Here is a 23762-nt window from a genome sequence, read left to right on the forward strand (position 1 = left end):
GAGAAAAGGAAGAACCTAAGAGATCGGACTGACAATTTATATTTCTTAGTCCTGAATTTAAAATATATATCATTTTCCCAATTACATGTAAAAACAATTTTTAACTTCTTTTTTTTTACATTTTAGGTTCCAAAGTCTCTCCTACTTTCCTCTCCCTCTCTTCTCATTGAGAAGGCAAGCAGTTTGATAAAGGTTCTATATGTGCAGTCATGCAAAACATATTTCCATATTAGTCATGTTGTAAAAGAAAATACAGACCAAAAACAAACAAACAAAAACCCCAAAGCCAAATAGAGAAAAATAAAATTAAAAGAAAAAACCAGTATGCTTTGATCTGCAGTCAGATTCCATCAGTTCTTTCTCCATAGATGTAGTATTTTTCGTCATATGTTCTTCATAATTGCCTTGAATGTTTGCATTGCTGAGAATAGTTAAGTCATTCATAGTTGTGCACAATGTTCTCCTGGTTCTGCACACTTCATTTTGCATCAGTTCATGTAAGTCTTTCCAGATTTCTGAAATCAGTCTGATCATCATTTCGTATAGTATAATAGCATTCCAGCACAGCCATGTGCCATAACTTGTTCAGCCACCTAACTGATGGACATCCCTTCAACTTCCATTTTTTTGCCACCACAAAAAAAGCTGCTAGGGATGTTTTTGTAAATATGGGTTCTTTTCCTTTTATCTTTTGACAATCCTAGTGGCAGTATTGCTGGGTCAAAGGGATGTAGTTTGATAGAACCTTAGTCCTGAATGTCAAAGTTGTCATGGATTATAGGTTCTCCCTGTACCATGTGGAGTAGCAGGATTCTGCTTGATCTCTTTGGGCTATGGCTTTATAGGCAATTTAAAACCAACACCTTGGCAAGAGAAGTCTCGAAAGGAAATGAACAGGAATTGGTAACCAGAAACTACCTGGAATATCGTAGAAAATGCCTGTGGCAGAGATGGGAAGGGAAGCTAGGGCACAGAAAGTCAGAGCTGGAAGGGGTCTGCAAGATTAGTCTATTTAAAACTGTTCTGGGAAGTGGTCTCAGGCCATTTTGTATATATTAATTAGCCAAGAGAACTCCAAACTCCTTTTTCCTCATTTTCTAGTCAGGTTCCAGAATCATAGATTAGAACTGGCAGGAACCCTAGGAGTTCAGCTAGTCCAACCCTCTCATTATTTAGATGGGGAGAATGAGGAGGAGTTGGGGGTGACGGGTAGCATGGAACTTTTGTCCATTGCCATTCAAATAATAAGCAACAGTCATGCTAGGGTTCAGATTCTAAACTTTCTACTCCTTTGACTACAGCTTCTGTAAAAGAGGACAGCAAAGACAGGTTAGGCCAAACACAGTTAACTCCTCTGAAGGAGAAATCCAGACATATTGATCGCCTGAACAGTGGCAGGCATCCAAATGTATTGTGAGGCTCCGAGGGGGCACCTTCCTGGGATTCTTTTTTCTGGGAATCAGAAGTAAATTGAGATGAAATTTTGGCTTGATACATGTTCCTGGTGCAATACAGGGCTAGCTCATTTGGTAAATAATTGATGTTTCAGTATTGAAAAGCCCCATGGAATGGCATATTCAGATCAAAGATATTGACTTGGGAGCCCAGTTAAGTGCTCCTTTTGAAAACATTAGCACATGGGGGCTTGGGAAACTATTTGTGTCTGGCGGGTTTAGCTGATGCCATGGCTTGCAAGAAGTTCAGTACTAGGAACTTGAGCAAAATGGTAACAGATGGTTATTTGGAATCAAAGACCATGGAATGGCAGAGCTGGATGAGGCTTTAGACATCATCTGGTCTAATCCCCTCTTATTTTATTTTTTTTTAATAGTTAAGCGCTTATTTTTTTTTTCCTCCTGCCTCCCCAACCCCTCTCTCAAAGGAAAACAAAACCTTTTTTAACAAATAAGCAATCAAACAAAACAAGTTCTGCTCTTGGCCACGTTCAAAAATGTGTACCTCGTTCTGCTTGTCAATCCATCACATCTCTGTTAGAAAATGATTCTTCATCATTAGTCCTCTGACATTATTCTAACTCTCACATTTTACAGATGGGCAAGTTGAGGCTCAGACAAGACTAAAGTCATGCCATGAGTTAGTGTCAGAGTCAGCCCTAGAATTCAGCAGAAATCACCTTATTGAAAGTCAAGGGATGACAACTCACTCCCAATTGTATCAGAATTGAATGTGAGGGAATGAATACTCTCTGTGGTCTCCAGAGAAGAAACACTCTACCAATGAGAAAATCACAGTAATTAGCTTCTATTAGTAGTTCTGGGCCAAGGACAAACCATTTGTGGCTAGAAAATGTCATCCACAGAATTGTACAGGAAATCATTTTGTTGCAACCTGGACAGAAAGCACAAGAGATGATGGTCAGTTGTTTCTTCATGTCTTTAGCTCTACAAATACATGGCAGCATAATCTTGTAGTTTGTCATTATAAGAGCTAAAATCATCTTCATGTTTGCTATAAACTCAGTTTGGCTGAATCACTTTTTCTGCTTCAGTTTATGGTATATTGAAATGTAGAAACCAATCAGTCAGCAAGACTTTATTAATTATCAAGTCCTAAATGTTCTCATATCCTAATATATCATGGCCCCCTTCTGTTCAAAGACATTCAGTGGCTCCCTTTTGTCTAGAGAATAGTCTCTTCCCACTTTAATTTTGTCCCAGTTTAGATAACTTGTCATTTCTTGGTCATCAGCCTGCTTTAAAACACCATTTTAATAGCTAACATTTATGTTGCCTTTTGAGGTTTTGCAAAGCGCTTTACAACTGTGATCTCATTTAATCCTCACAGCAACTCTGTGAAACTGGTGCCATTCTCATTTGTAAAAGAGGAAACTGAAGCTGAAAGAGGGTAATTGCCTTGCCCAGAGTCATACAACCAGTTAACATCTGAATCTGGATTTCAACTCAGGTCAAACCCAACTCCACCCAGCTGCCTCATTCTTATCTTGTCACTTCATTGCTTAAAAACTTGTCAGTGATTCCTCCTTGCCTCCAGGATGAAGACCAAACTGCTTAGCTTGACATTCAAAGCCCTTTCCAATTTTGTGGCATCCTACCTTCCCAGGCTTACTTCTTCCTATGTATTCTGTGCCCAGTCAAATGAGACAAACATCTACCTTCCAGACAAGCTTTCCTGCCTCTGTATCCTTGTTTTTGCTAGGCTCTACATATCCAGAACGTCCTCTTCTAATTCTGCTGTTGAAATCCTTCCAAATTCTGCTAAAATGCCACCGTCTCACACCCCATTTTTCCCCTCCCACATCCCCTGCCCCATCTGGGAATGATTTTTTTCCAGTTTACCCTCACATGGGACCATGGTGGCAAATAATGGTGCAACACCATTAGCCCAAAACGCCTTAAAAGTAGGAAATCTTTATGGATCTGTGTATCTTCCTAGTTTAGTAAACAGCGCAGGTGCCAACAATTGCTCTTACATCGAATTCCTGTCGCCAAACCAGTTATCCACCTGGGGATTAGAGGCCTGTAAAACTGATCCCCTGAAGTGACTTTGAAAATGAGATTCAGGAAATGTGGAATTGTCAAATACTTCACGTAGGCGTGTTTGGCTTTCACAACCGGTGAACGTGGCTCATGTCAAAACAAGCTTTTCCAGCGTGTGACAAAAATTTATAAAGATGCGTTTGTTTTTGTTTTTCAGATCAGACTTACTGTGACCGACTGGTCCAAGACACACCTTTTCTTACAAGCACTGGTCGATTAAGTGAGCAGCAAGTGGACAAAATTATCCTCCAGTTAAACCGTTTTTACCCCCAAATTCTCACCAACAAAGAAGCAGAAAAGGTATTGGGCACGGCTGTAAATGTTTGCATTGGCTTTCATTTTTTTTTTACTACCCGGCTTTTCTTTCTGTCAGGGCTGTAACTTGGGCTTTGTATCCATCCATGGATAGCATTGCCCTAGGGCAGGGATGGGGAGCCTTCAACTTCGAGGTCACGTGTGGCCTTCTAGGTCCTCAGGTGCCTCCTTTTGACTGAGTCCAGGTTTTACAGAACAAATCCTTTGACTGAGTTTTATTAAAGGGATTTGTTCTGTGAAGTATGGATCCAGTCAAAGGACTGCCCTTGAGGACCTAGAGGGCCACATGTGACCTCAAGGCTGAAGATTCCCCACCCCTGCCCTAAGGCATGCTTATTTGCCATCCCCAAAGGTGGACCCTGATAGACTGTTCTCTTCTTGGCTCCACCTTTGGTGATAAGGGTCTTATCTTGGGATACCCTTTCTCCCCAACTTTAGACCATAAAGGTGAACTGTTCCCTCTCCCTTCTCCACCTCACCTTACCCTAGGTGCAAAAGAAATTCCTAATTATGACTGATTGTACTCATTCCTGCGGGAGCCAAGCTAGAAGGATTCACTGATGCTCCAGAGTTAGGTCCTTTACTTCTTGATCAATTTAGTGGATTGATTATGGATGGTCAGAAGGCAGAAGAACTTCACTGGTTCTCAGAATCATTTTGAAACATGAGGACATTAAGATTTGTACCCTTGATCTGAAGTTAATTAAGAAGCATTCAGTTGATTTCACAAAAACAAGAGAGAGAGTATCTGGGAGAAGGTAGTCCAGACAAGCAATCGAGAGATCTCCTGTAACTTTGGAGAGACTGTTTGTAGTTTGTAGTAGTGAATGATGAGCACAGGAGGCAGAGAAATCTAAACCTTCCCACCATCGTTTCACATGGAACAAATGAGAACATTGTTTTATCTTGGGATTGTTTTGCTAAAAATACATTTTTACTGATATCTTTCCCCCACTCTATCCTTCCCCCATCCCTTCTCTTATAATAAAAAATTTTAAAAGAGAAGGGAAAAAAGTTTCAGTAAAGCTAACCAACATATTAAAAAAAAAGTCTGATGTGTAACACCCATAGTCCCCTCCTCCCCATCTCTGCAAAGACCTGGGGCCGATTCCTGATTACTGAAATTTTCACAGGATTCACTTTCAGTTGTTTGACTTTCTGGTATAGGGAAGGAAAATGCTGGGAAATGTAGGTGATGTAGAAACAGGTTTCAGTCATCTTTTTTAAAGCCCTTTTCTAACGGCAACTTTGTGCAGAAGATGTAGAAGTAAAACCTCCATTTTCCAGATAGGGAAAGTGAGGCTTGGGGAGGTTATGTTCACACTCAAGAGAGGTGGTAAGCTAGGGGCATGAAGCTTCACCCCAGGATTTGTGATTTCCACCCTAGCATTGTCCTCCCTGGGTCCCAGGGCTTCATTCCTCCATGAGTGACATTTACATGCCAATTCTTTTTCATTTCGGGGCATTCACTCTCTAGAGTTTCATCTCTGATCCTCTAAGAAGGAAGCAGTTAGATTAAGCATTCCTTGCTCTGCTTCCTGAGGCATTCAACATGCCCCACTTGTGTCTCTCTCCAGCGGCTGGTCCTTTGCCCCACTGCTTGAGGTGGAGAGCTCCCTGGCACCTCTCCTCACCCCCTGCAGGAAGCCTGGCTAACCTGACCTTTTGCCGGGCCCCAAGGGGTTAAAGATCAGACTTGTTAACCTGATTTCTCTCCTCAGCACTTAGCAACTAATTGGTTTCTATTGGAAACTGTTCCAGTTAATGAGATTTAAAGTGACAGTGGGCCTCATAATTGGATAGAAACTGAACAGAAAATTACTGGTCTCATTTATTTTGGTCCAGACATATTTTTCCCCTCCCCACTCCCTTTTTTTTTTTTTTTTTTTGGCAATTAGTGTTGTTAAATGACTTGCCCAGAACCACATAGCTAGTAAGTATCTGAATTCGAACTCAGGTCCTCCTGACTCCAGGACTAGGATTCTATCCAATGCGCCACCTAGCTATACCTAATCAGGGTGTGGGTAACCTGCAGCCACAAGGTCACAGGTGACCCTTTAGGTCCTCAAATGTAGCCTTTTGACTGAATCAAAACTACACAGAACAAATTCCCTTAATAAAAGGATTTGTTCTGTAAAACTTGGACTCAGTCAAAAGGAGGCACTCAAGGCCCTAGAAGCCTTCGAGGCTTTGAGGCCACAGGTTGCCCACCCCTGACATGAATTCCTGGTGAGGAAATTCCCTTTACCAGTGCAGATTGCCAATATTTCTGCAGTTTGGAATCTTGGAGAGTTGCCTGGAGACATTGAGATGTTGAGTGACTTGCCCAGAGTCACATATCCAGTGTTGGTCAGAGGGGAAACCTGAACCCAATTCTTTCTAACTCTGAATTTGCTACCTGGGATGCTATGCTATTTTTCTTATTGGTCTGTTAAAAAAAAAAAAGGCTATTACACACCCATAAATTGGCAAAGATGACAAAAGATGGATTCAGTGTTGGAGAGTTGTGGGAAGGCGGGTGTCCTGGGGTGCTGTTGTGGGGGCTGTGCAGTGGTCCAGCTAGTCTGTAAAGCAATTTGGAATTCTGCTAAGAAAGTGACTAAAAGGTCTACACCTTATGTTCCTGGGATCCCACTGCTAGATATATACTTCAAGGAGGTGAGTGACAAAAAGAAAGGTCCCATACACACCAAAATATTTCTGGTGATACTTTTTGTAGTAGCAAATAACTGGAAACAAAGTAGAGGCCCATCTTTTGGGAAACAGCAAAACAAGTTATGTAACTACAATAGAATGTTACTTTTCTGTATGAAAAGATGCATATGATGAATACAGAAAAGCATGGAAGACTTACAGGAACTGATGCAAAGGGAACTAAGTAGAATCAGAAAAATAATATCCACAAACACTATAATAATATTAATGGAATGAACAATGAAAATACATTTAAAACTGATTATGTCGAAGTTATAACAACCAAGCTTGGTCCCAAGGGAGAGAAAAAGAGTATATCTCCTTCACATCTTTGGAGAGGTAGAGGGGTCTACGAGTGTGCAACATTACATATTATGTCGCACTTGGTTACTTAGGTTGGTTAGTTTTTACTAAACTTTTCCCCCCTCTTTTTAAATTCTTTATTATAAATAATAGTTCTCTAAGCATGGGATGGTAAACATACTGAGAGTTGTAGGTAAAATCAAAACAGAAGTTGGCAACTCACCGGAAAGAAGATATTCCTTCCCATCCTATCATCCTGATGAATATCTGGTCACTGGATCCAGATGGCTCAGGAGGAGAAAGCGAGGCTTGTGACCTTGCACCTCCCTCACTCAAAACAGAGTCAAGTGCTAGTCATGTCGTCATTTCTGTGATGTCATGGACTTCTTTGAAAATGAAGGACAAACACAATAACAACAAATCTCTTTGAGATAGGACAAGGCAAGAATTCTTAATATTTGTTTTGGGAGACAGTAGCACAAATAATAGTAATAATAATGCATTTCTATAGAAATTCTATGTTTACAAATATTCTATATGATGATTTTTTTGGTAGCAAGGATTAGGGGATAGGGATGGTCCGGAACTGTGATTTCGTCAGTGTAAGGAATTCTTAGTGAATTAATTCTTAATTAATTAATTCTTAATTCTCTCCACTGATGGACAATGTATCTGTAACTTAAAATCTTAGAGAGTTGCCTGAAGCATTGAGAGGTTAAAAGACTTGCCACTTGTTATACAGAAAATATGGGTCAGAAGCAGTTTCAGAGTCTAGGTCTACCTGATTCTGCTCCTCTACTTCTCAGGACAAATATGGATATACCCATTTTACTGATGGTGGAAGCAGATTTACAATAAAGTGACTTGCCCAACCTAATTTTTGATGGAGTTCTGGACCTGTAAGTTTGTTGGTATGAGAAATTATTGGTGTAGGGATTCCTTCCATTGATCTAGGTCAGGAACTAGTCCTGATCGACTTAAAGATTTGTCTGGAACACTGAGAGTCTAAGTGCCTTCCACATGGTAACACAGCCAGTATGGGCTGGAGGTTAGACTTTTTCAACTCCTCTTAATTCTAGTGCTTTCCCTTTTTAAATTATTTCCCATTTATCCTGTAATATAACTTGTTTGTGTATATGTGTTTGCGTACTTTCTCCCCATTACAGCTCCTGGAGGGCTAAGACTGTCTTTTTGCCTCCTTCTGTATTCCCAGTTCACAGTGCCTGGTACATAGTAGGCACTTAATAAATGTTTGTTGATTGGTTGACAAACACAAGTCTTCTTAGCTCTGACCTGGCCTTCGGTCTTCTACATCAGACTGCTTCTCACCCAGGTTCATACAGTTATTAAATGTCAAAGGTGGTGTTTGAATTCGTCCCCTTACTGTACCCTGCTTGGATTTTTAAAGGCTATTCAGTGAGCCAGTGACAGAAGTGATATTGTCCTCCTGGTCAATGATGGGACCACTCAGCCTATGATTTTTGAACTGTTATCTCTGGAACCCCGAGTTCCCAAGGCAGCTTTGTATTCTTGGGAGTAAAGTGTGGCCATAGCAGCTGTATTTAATTTCTTTTGTCCTTCACTCCAGGCTTGACTCTGAAACTAGACCAGGGACTTAGTTTTTCCAGTGCTTGAAAAGTAACCTTTAAAAAATGAATCCTTAGAGTAGGCTATTCAGACTTCATATTTTTCCTTTGAGTCATAGCTGCCACACAGTGGGTGGCTAATAGTACCCTTGTCCTGTCCATTCACCCAGTAAATGGGAAACAGTTTTGCTGCCACTCTGAGGAATTAGGATCTTAGATGAATTTCCTTTGAAAGATTTTGGTTACAGTTGTATATAACTTGAGTTCCTTTCATTCTACAGCCTTGTAATCCATCATCAAGCTTGTATTAAGTACCCACCATCAAATTCAATCAATATTTATTAAGCACCTACTACGTGCCAGGCACTGTGTTAAACTCTGGGGATACAATTGATAAAAAGAAAGACAATCCCTGCTCTCAAGGAGCTTACAATGTAACAAAAGGAAACAGGAAAACAGATGGCAGAGGAGAAAAGAGAGTACCTTGTTCCCTAGAATTGAAACCAAGCTAAGAGTTCAGTTTCTGCCGGCTATAAAGGAAGGCATTGGGAGGAGTTTGGTATTCTGCCTTCCAATCAGAGGGAAAGGAGGCTGAGAGAGGTAATCAGAGCTTGAGTTAGCATAGATTAGAGGTGATGCGTTTATCCTGGGAGGGGCATCTTGTTCAGTGGAGTTGAAACCAGAGCAGCAAATGCAGAATACCAGCCAATGTCCTATGTGCTCAGAATAGAAAGACAAAATGAAAGAAATATGGCCCCCAAGAAGTTCATATTCAATCCAGGGAAATAACAAATACTCATATAAGTATTTGCAAGATATGCACAAAATAAATACAAAGTTATTTCAGAAGGAAGCCCCTGGCAAATAATAGGGGACCAGAAGGGGAATCAAGAAAGGCTTCTAGGAGGAGGCACCATTTGAGCTGAGCTCTGAGGAACCTAGGCATTCTAAGAAGTATAGGAAAGGAGAGCGTCCATTCCAGGCATGAGAGATAGCCTGTACAAAGGCTTGAGGATGGAAGGTAAAAATGCTCTGTGTGAAGAACAGCGAGAAGACCAGTTTTAGCTGGATCGTAGAGCGTGTGAAATGATGTAATACAATAATAAGCCTAGATAATTAGGTTGAAGCCAGGTCCAAAATACCTTTCAGAGGAATTTTCATTTTATCCTGGAGATAATACGGAGTCCCCTGAGTTTCACGAGCAAGGAAGTGACATGGTGCTTATGCCAAAAGGTGGAACATTTACAGTGGAACAAGTGTTCCACCTGAAGCACCAGGTTGCAAAGCTGTAAGGGACCTGAAAGAATATCTAGTGTAATCCCCTTACTTTCCAGATGAGGAAACTGAGGCCTAGAGAGGTTAGATGCAGGACTATGCCAACAATTATCTAACAACCGGGGGGGGGGGGGGGGGGGGGGGGGGGGGGGGGATGGCAATGTAGACGTAAGACACTTTTAAGTTTAAACTGCATTATTAACATTTTCTCCTTTAACATGAACACTTTCTTATAAGTCTATAAATCAACCAGAGAATGTCAAGCCTTGATTTATAGTGTTTGCCTATTTCTAACGTGTAAATGCTCACACTGAAAATTTAACAATGAACAGTATGAGCTAATTCTAGCATGCCTGGTTCAGTGACTAATCCAAAATCATGTAGGCAGCAAATGACAGAAGTAGGATTGGAACTCAGATCCTTCTATTCCAAATCACATGCTCTTTCTACTACTCCAGAATCAGAAAGGTTAGACCTGAGTCCTGATTTTAACAATTACTCAGTGTACGACAGAGGACATATGGCTTCCCAAAGCTGGACCTCATTTTCTCATTCAAAAAATGAAGATGAGAATACTCCTACAGTCTACCTCTCAGGGTTGTTTTGAGAAAATTCTATAAATCTTTTTGTTTAATTTGTGAAATAAAACAAGCATTTCCATAGCATAGTATAATAAAAAAGATGATTATACATGAATCTATTATGTATAACTTGCTATTACCTTTAAATACATAAAAAGGTATAAGTAAGCTTCTTTTTTCCTTTTTTTTATTCCTTCCTCACCACCCTAGAGATGGCTACCATTAGACACAAATAAATAAATACGCACACATACATATATGTACATATATATAACATATACACATACATATATATGTATAGGTGTGTGTATGTGTGCATGAATATGTATATATGTAAAATTATTCTATAAATACTTCTGTTTATCTGAATCACTGTAAAAAGTGACTGATTGTTAATAATCTGATGCTTTTATGAATCTATAGTCTCCTCATTGTGTGTGCCCTCTCCATGCAGATCACAACGCTTTCATCCCTGGCCATCCTATGTGATTCTTATCCATGTTTTATCATCATTATACCTAGCATTTCTATATCACTTCAAGGTTTGCAAACTACTTCAAAAATGTGGTCTCATTTTATCCTCCCAACAGGAGATAGGGGCTATTGTTATCCCCATTTTACAGATAAGGAAACTGAGAAAGACAGAGGTAGAGTGAGTTGCCCGGAATTATGCAGCTAGGTTGGCTTTGAACTCTGGTTTTCCTGATTTCAGCACTCCATCCAGAGCACCTCCTGGCACATCCTATGTTGACTCTGGTTTTTTTTGTATATGTGGGTTTGAATTTAGACCATGTTCTATTCATTCTTTCTGACTTGCAGTTCCGAAACCCCAAAACATCTGTCCGTGTACGTCTATCTGACCTCCTGACCCACCTGCAGAGGAAAGGTGAAAGAGACTGCCAGGAATTCTACAGAGCTCTGTACATCAATGCCCAGCATCTGTACGGCAACCTGCCTAGCAGGAAAGCCATGAGTAAGTTTAAGCCACAAGAACCATATTGAAGTTGCATTTGGTGGCTGCCATGTTTCAAACATTTGCCTTTAGCTTGAGAATTAATTGTGTGGTTTGGTGTGCATTTTAAAAAATCTGTTTATTTGCAGTTGTTGCAACTCTACTTGTTTTTTAAGTCCCTGGATGTCAAATCTGCCAAAAGAGATGCTTCTTTTGGCTTTACCCACTTGCCCTGTTGCTCTCCTGTGGATGCTTTGTCAATAGCTCATCTCTCCTCTCCACAGTGCTTCTGGGAGGGATAGATGCTGGAACAACATTAGAGGAAATTCCAGGTTTGGAACAAGCTAAGGCTGTTTGGAATTTGGGGTATGAACTGACTGGTGAGAATCAAGGACTGGGAGGGATTGGGCCTTAGTTTTGGGATCTAGGAAACTTAATAGCAGCCCACGGGGCTCTGAGTTGAAAGCCTGACTAGTTTCCTTTTTAATCTCTAAAATTTCTTTTTAGTTAATTTTGGGTAGAATTTGTCTATACAAAGGAAACATCTGGGTTGCTGTTGACATGTAAAAATACCATATAGGAAGTAGACAATCTAGTATGGCATGTATGTGTGTGTGTGATATACACAGTCACACACACATATATGTGTGTATGTGTGGTGTGTGTGTGTATGTATATACATATATACACATATAGCTACGCACACTTCCCCCCCTCGCCCCCATGCATGGGAGCACGGGTATTTCCTTGACTTATTATAGGATCCCAGATCTAAAAAAGAGATCCTTCAGCTGTGACTGTTCCTAAATAAGAATCCTAACTACAGCATCCCCAAGAAACAGCTATCCATTCTCTACTTGGAGGATTTAGTGATGGAACACTTCCTGCTTCATCTGGTTGCCCCTTCTACTACTGGACAGTTGTCATTTCCTTAATTCAAACTAAAATTTACTTTCCTGGAACTTGTCCCAATCGATGCCAGGTCTTCTTTTCCAAGCCAGACAGAATGCTGTCATTCTAATCCTTCTGGCCCATGATGGCTTTCCAGGTATTAGAAGACAATGAGCAGTAGTCCTTCCAGGCCTCTTTTCCTCCAGACTAAACAGACACCCTCAGAGCCTTCATCTGGCATGATTTCTAGGCCTCTGATCTAGATTGACAATATCCTTCCTAAAATATAAAGTTAGAATTGGACTTGTGGCCTGACCAGCCCAGTGCAGTCAGACCTGTTACTTCCTTTGTTCCAGCATCTTTGCTGCATAATGTGTTAGTAGCCAGCATTTAAATAGCACTTTAAGGTTTGCAAAGCACTTTGCAAATATTATCTCATTTGGTCCTCAAAACAGCTCTGGGAGGTAGCTTATATTATCATCCTCATTTCACAGATGAGGAAACTGAGGTGGACGGAGGTTAAATGACGTGCTTTGTCAGATCACACAGCTAAGAATCTTCTGAGGCTAGATCTGAACTCAAGTCTTCCCAGCTCGAGGCCCAGTGTCCTCTCTGTTGAGTCACCTAGTTGATTTTCAGGGACCGTCTGATAAGCTACAAATCCAAAAAAGATCCCTCCAACCGTGTGTTCAGCCGTGCATATCATATTAATGGTGTGAATGTAGCCCCAGGGCCAGTGAGACCTCACTAGATCAGTCTGGTTATTATTGTATTATAATCATATTACGTTACTGGAATATTATAGTATCGAGGCAGCACATGTCAATTGCTGTTGGGTAAAGCACAGCATGTAGGTCCGTGGAGATCAAGGGGTTATTGTTCAGGTTCCCCACCTAGAGTTAATATAGCAGAGACTTATTGATAACCACTAGAATCACCAGATAATTCAATATATATATAGAGAGAGGATCATAAGGGAATTGGGAGAATTCATCTAGATGAGGGACCCAGAGGAGTTGAGTAACTTGGTCGCAGTCATACAAGCAATAAGGAGAGAGCCCGGGATCTTGGCTACCAGGGCTTCTGGCTACCAGTCCAGTCATCCTTCTGCTTCACTACCACCATGCTCTCTCACTTGTTTTTTATTTCTATCTTTTAAGGCAAAAGTACATTTACTTCAAATAAAAAGCAAAGTAGACCAACAGGGTTCACTTCTATGGAAAGCCCTCTCACCTCTTGTTTCTCAAATTACCTCCTGCTCTGGGAGGGTTCAAGTCCTGCCATTCCATATTATTTCTTTTTACCCAGTGTTACTCATTTAAAAGATAAGCTTCCAGGGGAAGGAGAGACACTGGGACACTGGGGAAACTGTGAAAGAACCAATGAGGCCTCACCTGATTCTGCTCTGAGGTTATTCCAAGCTATGCCCAACTTTGTAGCAGAACGTTATTTGGTTGCCCTTCACCTTAAGCCCATAATTAAAGTTTATATGGATACAAAAGATTCCTGGTTCAACCAGGAACCAGGAGATGAACTTGGAGTCATGTAAAGTGGGGAAGGTAATATCACATATGTGTCAGGGCTGAAGGTACCTGCAGCCCTATCTTCACATGAAACTAGAGTAATAGCCTATTAAGGGCCTGATTTTGTGAATTAAGCTTTTTCAGAATAGTTTAAGCAACCAGAGTGGGCACCCATACTTCATCACCTGTATATACATTACTGTGAAGACATCTTTGGAGAAAAAAGCAAGTAAATTTTATTTCATGACTGATTTACCAAGCATAAATTATGCTGAAAAGATGCTTTGTGGAGGAAAGGAGAAATGGAATTGATGGTGGCCCCAAGTTTCCTCTTTGCCTCCAATAGTATGGATAACTTACCATGGGAACTATGTTGAGAGAGCCTTGGACCCACCAAGTTACCTGATCTTTACTTATAATTGGAAAGCTAGTTTGAGAGTTGTTTATAACCCCCAGCATATTAAGAGTATCAGATAGAGCGGGTCCCTCCTTTTTTTGTGACCCCATTTGGAGTTTTCTTGCCAAAGATACTGGAGTATTTGCCATGTTCTTTTCCAGCTCATTTTACAGAAGAGATAAACAGGGTTAAGTCACTTGGCTAGGGTCACATGGGCTAATGTCCGAGGCTGGATTTGAACTCAGGAAGATGAGTCTTCCTGACTCCAGGCCCAGAGGTCACCTAGCAGCCCACAAGAAAACAGAGAACCTTACAATTAAAAATTTTTCCTTCATATTTTATTAGCATGAAAGAAGTTTTGTTTTTTAATTTGTAAACTGTGACTTGACTCTTTTTTTTTTTTGACCTTTCCGAAATCTGTCTTTTTTTTTTAATTTTTTATTTTTTTTTATTTTGTAATGTTTAACAATCACTGCCATATAATTGTGATTTTATCCCCCCCACCTACCCCCCACTTCCCCCCTCCCTCCCCACGACTGCATACAATTCTGTATAGATTCTACATATACTTTCCTATTGAGTATATTTTCACTATAGTCATGCTATGTAGTCAGACTAAGATAAATGAAAGAAATCGTATAACAAATCAGAACAAGATACACAAACACATACACATACACAAACATGATCTGCTACAATATGTGAGTGACTTCCATATTTCTCTCTCTGAGTGTGGCAGGCATTTTGCCTTGAGATCCTCCATTGGGATTTTTTTTTTTTTTTTGGTAAGAAGTTCTTGTGTTATTACAAAAATCTAAGTCTACCAGAAAAAACTCTCACACACTGTGGTTGTTGCTGTGCATAAAGTTCTCCTGGTTCTGCTCCTTTCACTCAGCATCAGGTCATATAAGTCCTTCCAGGCCTCTCTGAAGTCTTCTTGTTCATCATTTCTTATGGCACAATAGTACTCCATTACATTCATATACCATAATTTATTCAGCCATTCCCCAATTGATGGACATCCCCTTGACTTCCAGTTTTTGGCAACTACATAGAGTGCTGCTATAAATATTTTTGTACATGTGGGACCCTTTCCCGTTTTTATGATCTCTTGGGGATATAGTCCTAGTAGCGATATTGCTGGGTCAAAGGGTATGCACATTTTTGTAGCCCTTTGGGCATAGTTCCAAATTGCTCTCCAGAATGGTTGGATGCGCTCGCAGCTCCACCAACAATGAATTAGTGTTCCAACTCTCCCACATCCTCTCCAGCATTTATCATTTTCTTGTTCTGTCATGTTTGCCAATCTTATAGGTGTGATGTGGTACCTCAGAGTTGTTTTGATTTGCATCTCTCTAACCAATAGTGATTTAGAGCATTTTTTCATATGATTATAGATATCTTTAATTTCTTCCTCTGAAAATTGCCTGTTCATATCCTTTGACCATTTATCAATTGGGGAGACTTGACTCTTTTTTAAAGGCTTTCTAATTAAAAGTAAATTAAGAAGAAAAATGAAGGTAGGAAGTAAAGTTTTTTAATTGGCAGTATACAAATATCCTACCCCCTTTTGCTAATACTTTAGGTAATTATAAGTTTCTTAATTGAGAATTATAAAATTTGGGGGTTTGGGGTTTTTTTTTTGGTGGGGCCAGGTCACACATTCAGTCCCATTCTTCCAGTCCCATAGAGCTACAGAAGGAGAATGTGACTCCTCTCTCTCCAGGGTTCTCATTTTCACCTCCTGGGTGTGCATATGTTGGGGGTGGGGGAGGGGAGATGGTCCTGGGACCATTTTGGTGAACGGGCTCTTTTAATTTTTCCCAATAGACCAGTGTCAGGGATAGAGATGACATACTTATAGCAAAATTCATTTTAAAACAATACATTATAATGCCAAAACCTCACAAATATTTCAAATAATAGCATTTGTGCTTCAGTTTTCATTATAGTTTGACTTGTGAGTGGATCAAGGGGTTATATACATATATACACTGCAAGTTTTTGATTGGCTTCATTTTGGGAAAATATTGCTCCTCAGGGGAGTTTTCCATTATCAGCATGGAAAAGATCTTCAAAGTCAGTAGCAAATAGAGAGATTTGACTGTCACTGGGGTGCCAGGCTTAGGGTGGGATCACAAGAACATGCCTGTTGTTGGAATGAACATCTGCCTTCTCTTAAAAACATGGTATTTGAAGCCTCCTTCTTTGGGCTCTCTGACCAGTATGGGCCTGGGACAGGCTTGCCTTTTGTCTAGAGGAGGAAAAAAAGAACTCCATTTGCTCCCCTCTCAGATTCTGTACCCCACCAGGGTCTATGTCCATACCCTGTTCAGAGAATCTTTTAAACAGGGTCAGTGACTGGCTATACAACATTTGTTCCCTTGAGGCAGGGTTGGGGAGGGAGAAAGGTAATCTGTATTCTCTTCCAAAGGATGAAACTGTAGAGAGGCTTACCTGTGCAAATTTTATAAGTCCATAAGTCAAAGAATCAGACTTTTTAAATAGATTAGAGCAAACAAACCAGAAATTTTTGCCAATAACACCACAATCAGTCAGTCAACAAGTATTTATTTAAAACTTCTTATGTTCCAGGGATTGGGCTAAGAGCTGAGACTATAAATACTATAGCACATGTTACGGTTTCAGGTCCCAGTTTCCTGACTGAGAAATTAAGAACTCACCATTTTTTTTTAGAAGGAAACACCCTAGCCTTCTGAGAAAGTGATAGCTTGGTACTCAGTTTTCCCAGAGGCTACAGCATACAATTGATTCCATTGTTGGGAATTATTTTGACACATGCTTTTCTGTAAAGCAAATATTTCTCCCCATTACTTCCCACTGGAAAATATGCCAAAAGCATATTTTAAAACTTTTGGACATTTGAGATGTGCAGAAAAAGCTTTGATCAGAATACAACTACATCTGAATTTATAGAATTTGGTAGGTATTCTGTTGCAAATAATGTGGTTATTCTGATGCCATCTGGCTAAGTCCCCTCAAGATGGGCAATACTTATTACTATCCAATGTTGTTTTGCCAACATGTATTTGCAGCTCTGATTTTGATTTAGGCCCAAGCCATGCAGGTCAACTGTCTCCTGGGCTGAAGTTCAGAATTACAATTGCTTGTGATCAAACTTACTTATGGAGCAACAATGACTTATGGTCACTGTCCATAGGTTCTCCAGTCTCAACTCTCTGCATGTTGCAGACAAGGTGTCAAAATGCTTAATTGCCCCAATACACTTGATGGTTTTTCCTCTTCCTTCCAGGTTAGCATGCTTCCTGTTACCTAAGAGAGTTAGCACCTGTAGAGTGTAAGCTTGTTGTGGGCAGAGACTACTATGTCTTTGCATTACCTTCGTCTAGTGCAGTGTTTTCTACCTTTCTTGATCCAGACCTGTAATTTCATCTTTCTGAAGGATTTCAAGGTGGAAGCAGACCTCTATAAACTTAATATTAATTTACAAATTTAGCTTCTTTTCTTAGAGAGTTACATCATACACACAGTCACATAGCCTGGTATCAGAAGCAGAGCCTGAACCTAGATCTTTCAGACTCTATCCCTTGTACCATGTTGCCTCTCATCTTACATACCGTAGGCACTTAATAAATGTTTTTAAATTGAATTTTAGCATACTTTTCATTGTAGAGAAGTCCTTAGTTTCTAACTCTCTCTGAGGAGTAGGGCAAGAGGGAAAATTCTAAATTTTCTAAGAGTCAATTTCTAAGTAAAATTTCTAAGAGTAAATTCTAGATTTTCTAAGAGTAAATGCTTTCTCCACCCTTCTCCATATCACATTACTGAGGTACCTGTAAAATGGGAATTATTCGTGTGATGTTTAAGCTGAATTGGAAAAGCAGTTATTAATGATTTTCTTTCATTCACTGTTGCATGACTTGATACCAAAGCGCATGTCTCGCTTTAAGTTCCAAACTAATGGTTGGTGTGTTATTTTATTTCTAGAAACCTCAGATTCCACAGAGCTAGACCCTGACAAGGAGAAATATAATCTAAATGGCAGGGGTAAATAAAACCTATCAGCCCCTCGGAGGGCATTCCATTAAATTCTTCATCTCCATCTACCTCTCTATTCATGTACTTCTAAAGTGCCAGTCATCATGGTGATGGGAAGCTGCTTCTTCTGGGTTTTGATGTATTCCTAAATAACAAGAAATTGTTCAAAATTTTTCCTCCTTGCATCCATATAAATTCTTTGTTTTTCCAGAAAACAAAGCTTTCTCCAAATGGATAAAATATGTTCAAAAGGGACACTGACTAGACTTCCTGTGTCTTCTGGGAAGAGGGATGGGGTAGGGTGAGACTCTAAACCAGTCAACTAAATCGGGATGCTTTTGGAAAAATCAATTCAAGAGACCAGCCTATTTCTTTTTCCCTCTCAGCCCATCCTCAGCCTAATCTCATAGTGTGTGAAGTGGGCAGCTTCCTTTACTCATCTTGTGGGTTTTGCAACGGAGGAGCAGGAGAGGCAGGAAGGGGGAAGCTGTCTATACTCCACTTCTTGCTCACTACCTTCCCTACTTTGTAGTATTCCTGTCATTTGGGCTCAGGTTTGTTTCTACTTTGCTTTCATGTTGCCTAAAAAGAAGGGCCAGATTTTCAGCCAGCTCCATTCTGGCCTTTAAATTTGTGCCCATCACTTTCCCACGCTGAACAATTTGTGTTCTAAAGCTTGCTTTTGTACCAGTCTTATCTCTTGCTCCACTGTGGAATATATGGATGGCACTTTTTTCCAATAGAAATGCATGCATGTCTATAACTTATGAATCTTATTCTTTCCTGTGATTCAATCCATACTGACCATGTTGTGACTCTCTATTTTGACTCGTCTATCTCTGTAAGGAGAAAGCCAATTCATGCACGATCAGTTCCAGATGACTTATTACTTATTCCTTTCCCTTTCCTTTTCAGGTCCCATGTTTTTTCTTGCTTGTTTCAGTGTGGCTGCCGGACTAGCTTTTTTGATTTATTACTGCTCACCAGGTAACATGAAATTTTTTTTTCTTTTTCATTCTTTCTTTTTTTGGAGGCAATCAGGGTTAAGTGGCTTCCCCAGGGTCACACCACTAGTAAGTGTCTGAGACCAGATTTGAACTCAGGACCTGACTCCAGGGCCAGTGCCCTATCCACTTCAGCTGCCTCTGCTGTGAATTTAAATAAAGTCTATTTCTCTCATATTTTATTACAAAACTTTGAAGTCCTGTGTAAATAATTACCATGATATCTATATGTACAAAATGACACTGCTGAGCTCACCCAAACAGGTGGTATGAGTCATGAGGACACAAAGCAGATGTCTAGTTTGTGGGGATCTTGTCCTGTCATCCCAGCAGTGGAAGATACCATGAAAGAACCTGGTTTTGCATGGGATTCCCAGGACCACAGAATCACAGCGCTGAAAGAGTCCCTTGGTCTAGACCTTTGCAGGAAGGTGCTAAGGACAACCTGGGCACTAGCCAGATGAAGCCCTTAGAATAGTACCCCACACACACTTTGACTAAGAAATACAATCTCCTCCCTTCTTAAAATACTAGTTTGTCAAACCCTTCCTATTTTCCTCACCCTAAAGTCCTGAGTAATCACAGTCTCTGGGCAATGTGTCCCAGACCCACAGATGTGAATGTAAGGAGATCTGTAGCCTAGAAGATGTCAGAGTGGAAAGGTGACCTTTAGAACAAATAGTCAGGCTGCTGATGGACCCTAGACCCCGTTAGCATTTTATTCTGGTCCAGGTTCAAAGGGACCTCACCCAAGAGAGCCTGCAAAACAAACGGAAAACTAAAAACAACCTTCGTCTCTTTTACCAATGAGAAATGAAATTTTAGCATGATTTAAATGAAGGAATCAAGACTGATGAGTTGAAGCAATGGTTTCCTTCTTTCCTAATAACAAGTAAAATCTTTGTACAGTTATCTATAGTATCCACCGTTGTTGGTGGTTATGTTTTCTGTTCCATGTGTATGCAGATCCTGCAGGGTGGAATGCTGACTTTTTAAAAAAAATATGGATAGCTTTGAAAACTAAAAATAAATAAATTAATAAATTTTAAAAAATATGGATAGCCTTTGTTTTTGCCCCACCTTCATTTCAAAATATCTCCATTGTCCCTTTCCTCCTGAGAGAGATATCTATTTTAACAAATAATAAAAACAAAGAAAGTTGGGACAGAGAGAGGTGGGAAATAGCTTAGTAAAATTAGCCAACATGAAAACTGAGTGTGATAGTGTATGCAGTGTTCTGCACTCATAGTCCCCCACCTCTGCAAAGAATATAGGGAAATACATTTTCTCCTCTCTTCTTCAGAGCCCAAGCTTGATCAATATAATCACACAGGAGCACTGGCTTCTTAATTGAACATTTGAGTCATGGGATGTTATTCCATTACTGGTGCCATAAACCTTGAGTGACAAGAAGCCAAGGGCTGTGCCCCTACACAGGACACATCTTCACTGGGTGGAGAATATGAACCAAGCAACCACAGTGGTCCCTCCTAACTGAGATTCTGTGATTCTGTGTCTCTCTAACTCAGTTTTCCTATCAGTCTGCAGGCAGCAAGTTTTGAATCGTCTAGGACAGTGCTGGGCACCCAGTAGGTGCCAAAGGCATTCGAGTGAGTGAATAAATGACCGTGTTAAGTAGCTAAAGGGAATATAGCAAAACACGGATACCTTATTAAAAAGACCCATAAAAATGGAGCAACAATGGGGGTGGGGTAGGGACACATAGCTATTGAAATTGAATAAATGCATATAATTGGTGGATAAAAGCAAACCCCCAAATCCCACCTTCGACAACAGAAACTTCACTCTTGATGCACCTGGTAGTTGGCTGAGTGGGGCAGAAGAAGCTCATGGAGATGTGGCATTGTCGATTCCTACCTTGGACTTCACATATATCTGTTTGCCCTCTCATGCATGCACTGAACATGCATTATTTTGTATTCTAGTTATTTAAGTATGTGCCATAGTCTTTCCTGATCCCTCCACTAGTTCTCCAGGGAAAAGGATCCTGGTTTATCTAGGTTTTGTACTCCACCCAATGCTTAACATTATGCTTAAGACCCTCAGTAGTCACTTAGTAAGAGTTTGATGAATTGAATTGAGACGCTTAGGGTGCTTGAATGTTGTAGTTAGATAATTTCAGTAATTACCAGTAATCATTTTGCTCCCTTCAGACTCTACAAAGCTTTCCTCTAAGTCATGTTTCCTGGTAAATTACAGAACGGAGGGATTCTCTAGCCATATTGGAAATAAAGGAGGACCGGGTCTGGACTATATGCTCATATCAAGACTTTCTAGCGAACAGAACACTTTGTTTTCTGATTCTGTTGGAATAATGCAACTGGATGGTATTTCTCCATCAGATATTTCTTCTCTCAAGTTTTTCCCAGTGTCCTATAAATTGCTGGAAAACTTTTAGATGAGAACATGGTTAACTCAGTGAGTGTTTGATGCCATCAATTTCTGTCTTCCAGGGGATTCTGCCTGTGCTCAGTAGGAGCTTGCCAACAGAAGTAATTACAAACCTACCTTTTGGGGCAGTAACAGGAGCTAAGAGCTCTCCCTCAGTGACCAAGAGATAAAAAAGAGTCTGACATTTCACTCTTTGGCTGTTCTCTTCCCTGTATCCCAGGTTTCATCTTGCCCAAAGTTTACACAAAAACTAAGGATAGTTTCCTCCATGCTTTTATTGTTGCAGCCAATTTTTAAGAGGGAGAGATGCATACCCTTTCCCTGTTTAGCTCATTCCAATTGGCCCCTGGCCAACATGGAACGCACCTCATGTCTGATCAGGAGAGACCTGGGAATGGGTTGCTGGGAGCACAGTGAGACAGACCCCTGGCAGGTGGTTGCCATTCATCTAGAATGACTGAATGATTTTTGTTCAAGAGAGAGAGGTAAAAAACAGAGAGACAGACTACAATAGCCCTAATGGAAAGCAACTACCATAATTATTCAACAGTCTTTTTCAAAGACTTCTCCCGGGGAGGCATCTTGAGGAGAGGGTTTTGGGGGAGGTTTTGCCCTTGATGTGCTCTTTTGTTCTCCTCCCACTCCTGTCTTTCCGTCTTTTCTTTCAGATCCCAGAGTTCTCAGGGGAGCCAGAAGAGTGATAGGATTCTCTCCCATCATCATTGGGAAGCATGTCAGTCATTATTTGTTAGCCTACTTAGAAAAAGGCTTCAAAGAACCATGAACCGAACGTGCTTCTCTCTGTCTTCTCATCTCCTGCTCTCTGATGGAGTATATACATCTATACAGCATCTACGAAGTTCCTATACCAAAGATTGCCTGGCCTGACCTTGCCTCAGCAGTGACTGTATCATTGCAAGTATATTCCAAGAGTCAGCCCTATATCCCCTGCTTTGTTGGTGGGAACAGATCGTTTATTTTTTTAATGGCTTATTTTTAAATATTTATAACTTCAATAAAAATCACTTTGAACTCAAACCTTAGAGCATGGCTGACTATATCCAATACACAACGTTTTAAATGGGAATGGGTCTTAACAGTCTTTTTTATCAGATGTTCATCTTTTTCTTGAAGAGGATGTAAAAGTTTCCTAACGGTAAGTAATTGGTTCTTACTAGCAGTATTTGCAGAGATACTTCAAGGAAGTGCCTAGTGGACTATCTGTGGGAGAATATAACTGTCCTCTATGATGTAGTTTTCAAGGACTACTAACGTTACTTGAATATCCCTGATCACTTTCTCATGGATATTGGATCTAGAATACATTATGAATTCATCTAAGCCCTTCTTGAAATGTTTTTATGTTTTTGCCTTGAACCTCTTGGAATAAAACAGTTCTACATGCTTACAACCTGGGGGTAACTCAGTGTATGTTCTCATTTAAAGTCACTCCAAGAAAAGCAAAAATATTTTTTAATTAAGGTTATCTAGTCTGCCTATCATGCTAGAAGGCAGAAGATTTATTCAGAAACAAGATACATTATAATGTGTGAGAACATATTGGAAGGAGATTCAAGTGCGGTCCAGGGAAGACCCATGTAGATAAATGGATGCTGAGAAACACAGCAGTCAGACAAAAGCTAAATAGGGAAGTGTTCGTAGTCCAGGCTATGAGCTTCAAACAGGGGGCCCATACTTAGAAATGGAAAGGACTTTGGAGGTCCAATCTCTTCATTTTATAGTTGAGGAAACTGAGACCCAGAGAGGTTGATGGAGACCTGAAGTCTCGCAGGTAGTGAGTAGTTGAGGGCAGATTTGAACGCAGGTCCCTGACTCTAAATTCAGCATTCTTTCCACTGTTCCCCATCTGGGTAGTTCTTTCAGCTGCTCTATTGAAAAGATCTCATTAAGTATAATTTTTGCTCTCATACTTAGCCACAAAAGGTTATGGCCCCATTTCCTTCTCTTCCTGGGTCTCAGCTTCAGAAAACCAGAACAGGTAAAAAAAGAAACTGAACAGTTCCACCCCTCTCCCTCCCCCCTGCCCCCATAGCTACGTGGCCAGACCCCATTCTGAAAGCCTAAGGAGTTAGTTTAAGAGAAAAGGCATCTTCCAAATTCCCAACAGGCTTTGCTTTTCCTTTATTAGTGGTTTAACTAGCAGAGAAGACTGGAGATCTCTTACCTTCCTCTCACACATGTTTCTTATGGGTGGGGGATGTGAGCAGGGTAGGTTAACCCATAGCATAGCTGCACTTCTACCCAAAGGCTTTTACAAACCCACCAAGATT

General features: G+C 40.4%; 1 protein-coding gene across 8 annotated transcripts in view; it reads left to right on the forward strand.

The window, feature by feature from the left end:
• CARD19 (caspase recruitment domain family member 19) overlaps positions 1–22509 on the forward strand; it is a 44829-nt gene extending 22320 nt beyond the window's left edge. For 2 of the 8 annotated variants that reach the window (XM_072654372.1, XM_072654382.1), the window contains exons 2-7: positions 3676–3818; positions 11092–11245; positions 18005–18064; positions 18971–19042; positions 20601–20669; positions 22140–22509. In XM_072654372.1, the coding sequence (XP_072510473.1) occupies positions 3676–3818; positions 11092–11245; positions 18005–18064; positions 18971–19042; positions 20601–20669; positions 22140–22255 (614 nt within the window). In that variant the 3' untranslated portion in view covers positions 22256–22509. The remainder of the gene's footprint in view (positions 1–3675; positions 3819–11091; positions 11246–18004; positions 18065–18970; positions 19043–20600; positions 20670–22139) is intronic. The other 6 variants (XM_072654401.1, XM_072654417.1, XM_072654393.1 and 3 more) reach the window with 3 other exon arrangements.
• The last annotated feature ends 1253 nt before the right edge of the window (positions 22510–23762 follow it).

This window comes from Notamacropus eugenii, chromosome 1 (genome assembly GCF_028372415.1).
Source record: "Notamacropus eugenii isolate mMacEug1 chromosome 1, mMacEug1.pri_v2, whole genome shotgun sequence".
NCBI classification, from domain to species: domain Eukaryota; kingdom Metazoa; phylum Chordata; class Mammalia; order Diprotodontia; family Macropodidae; genus Notamacropus; species Notamacropus eugenii.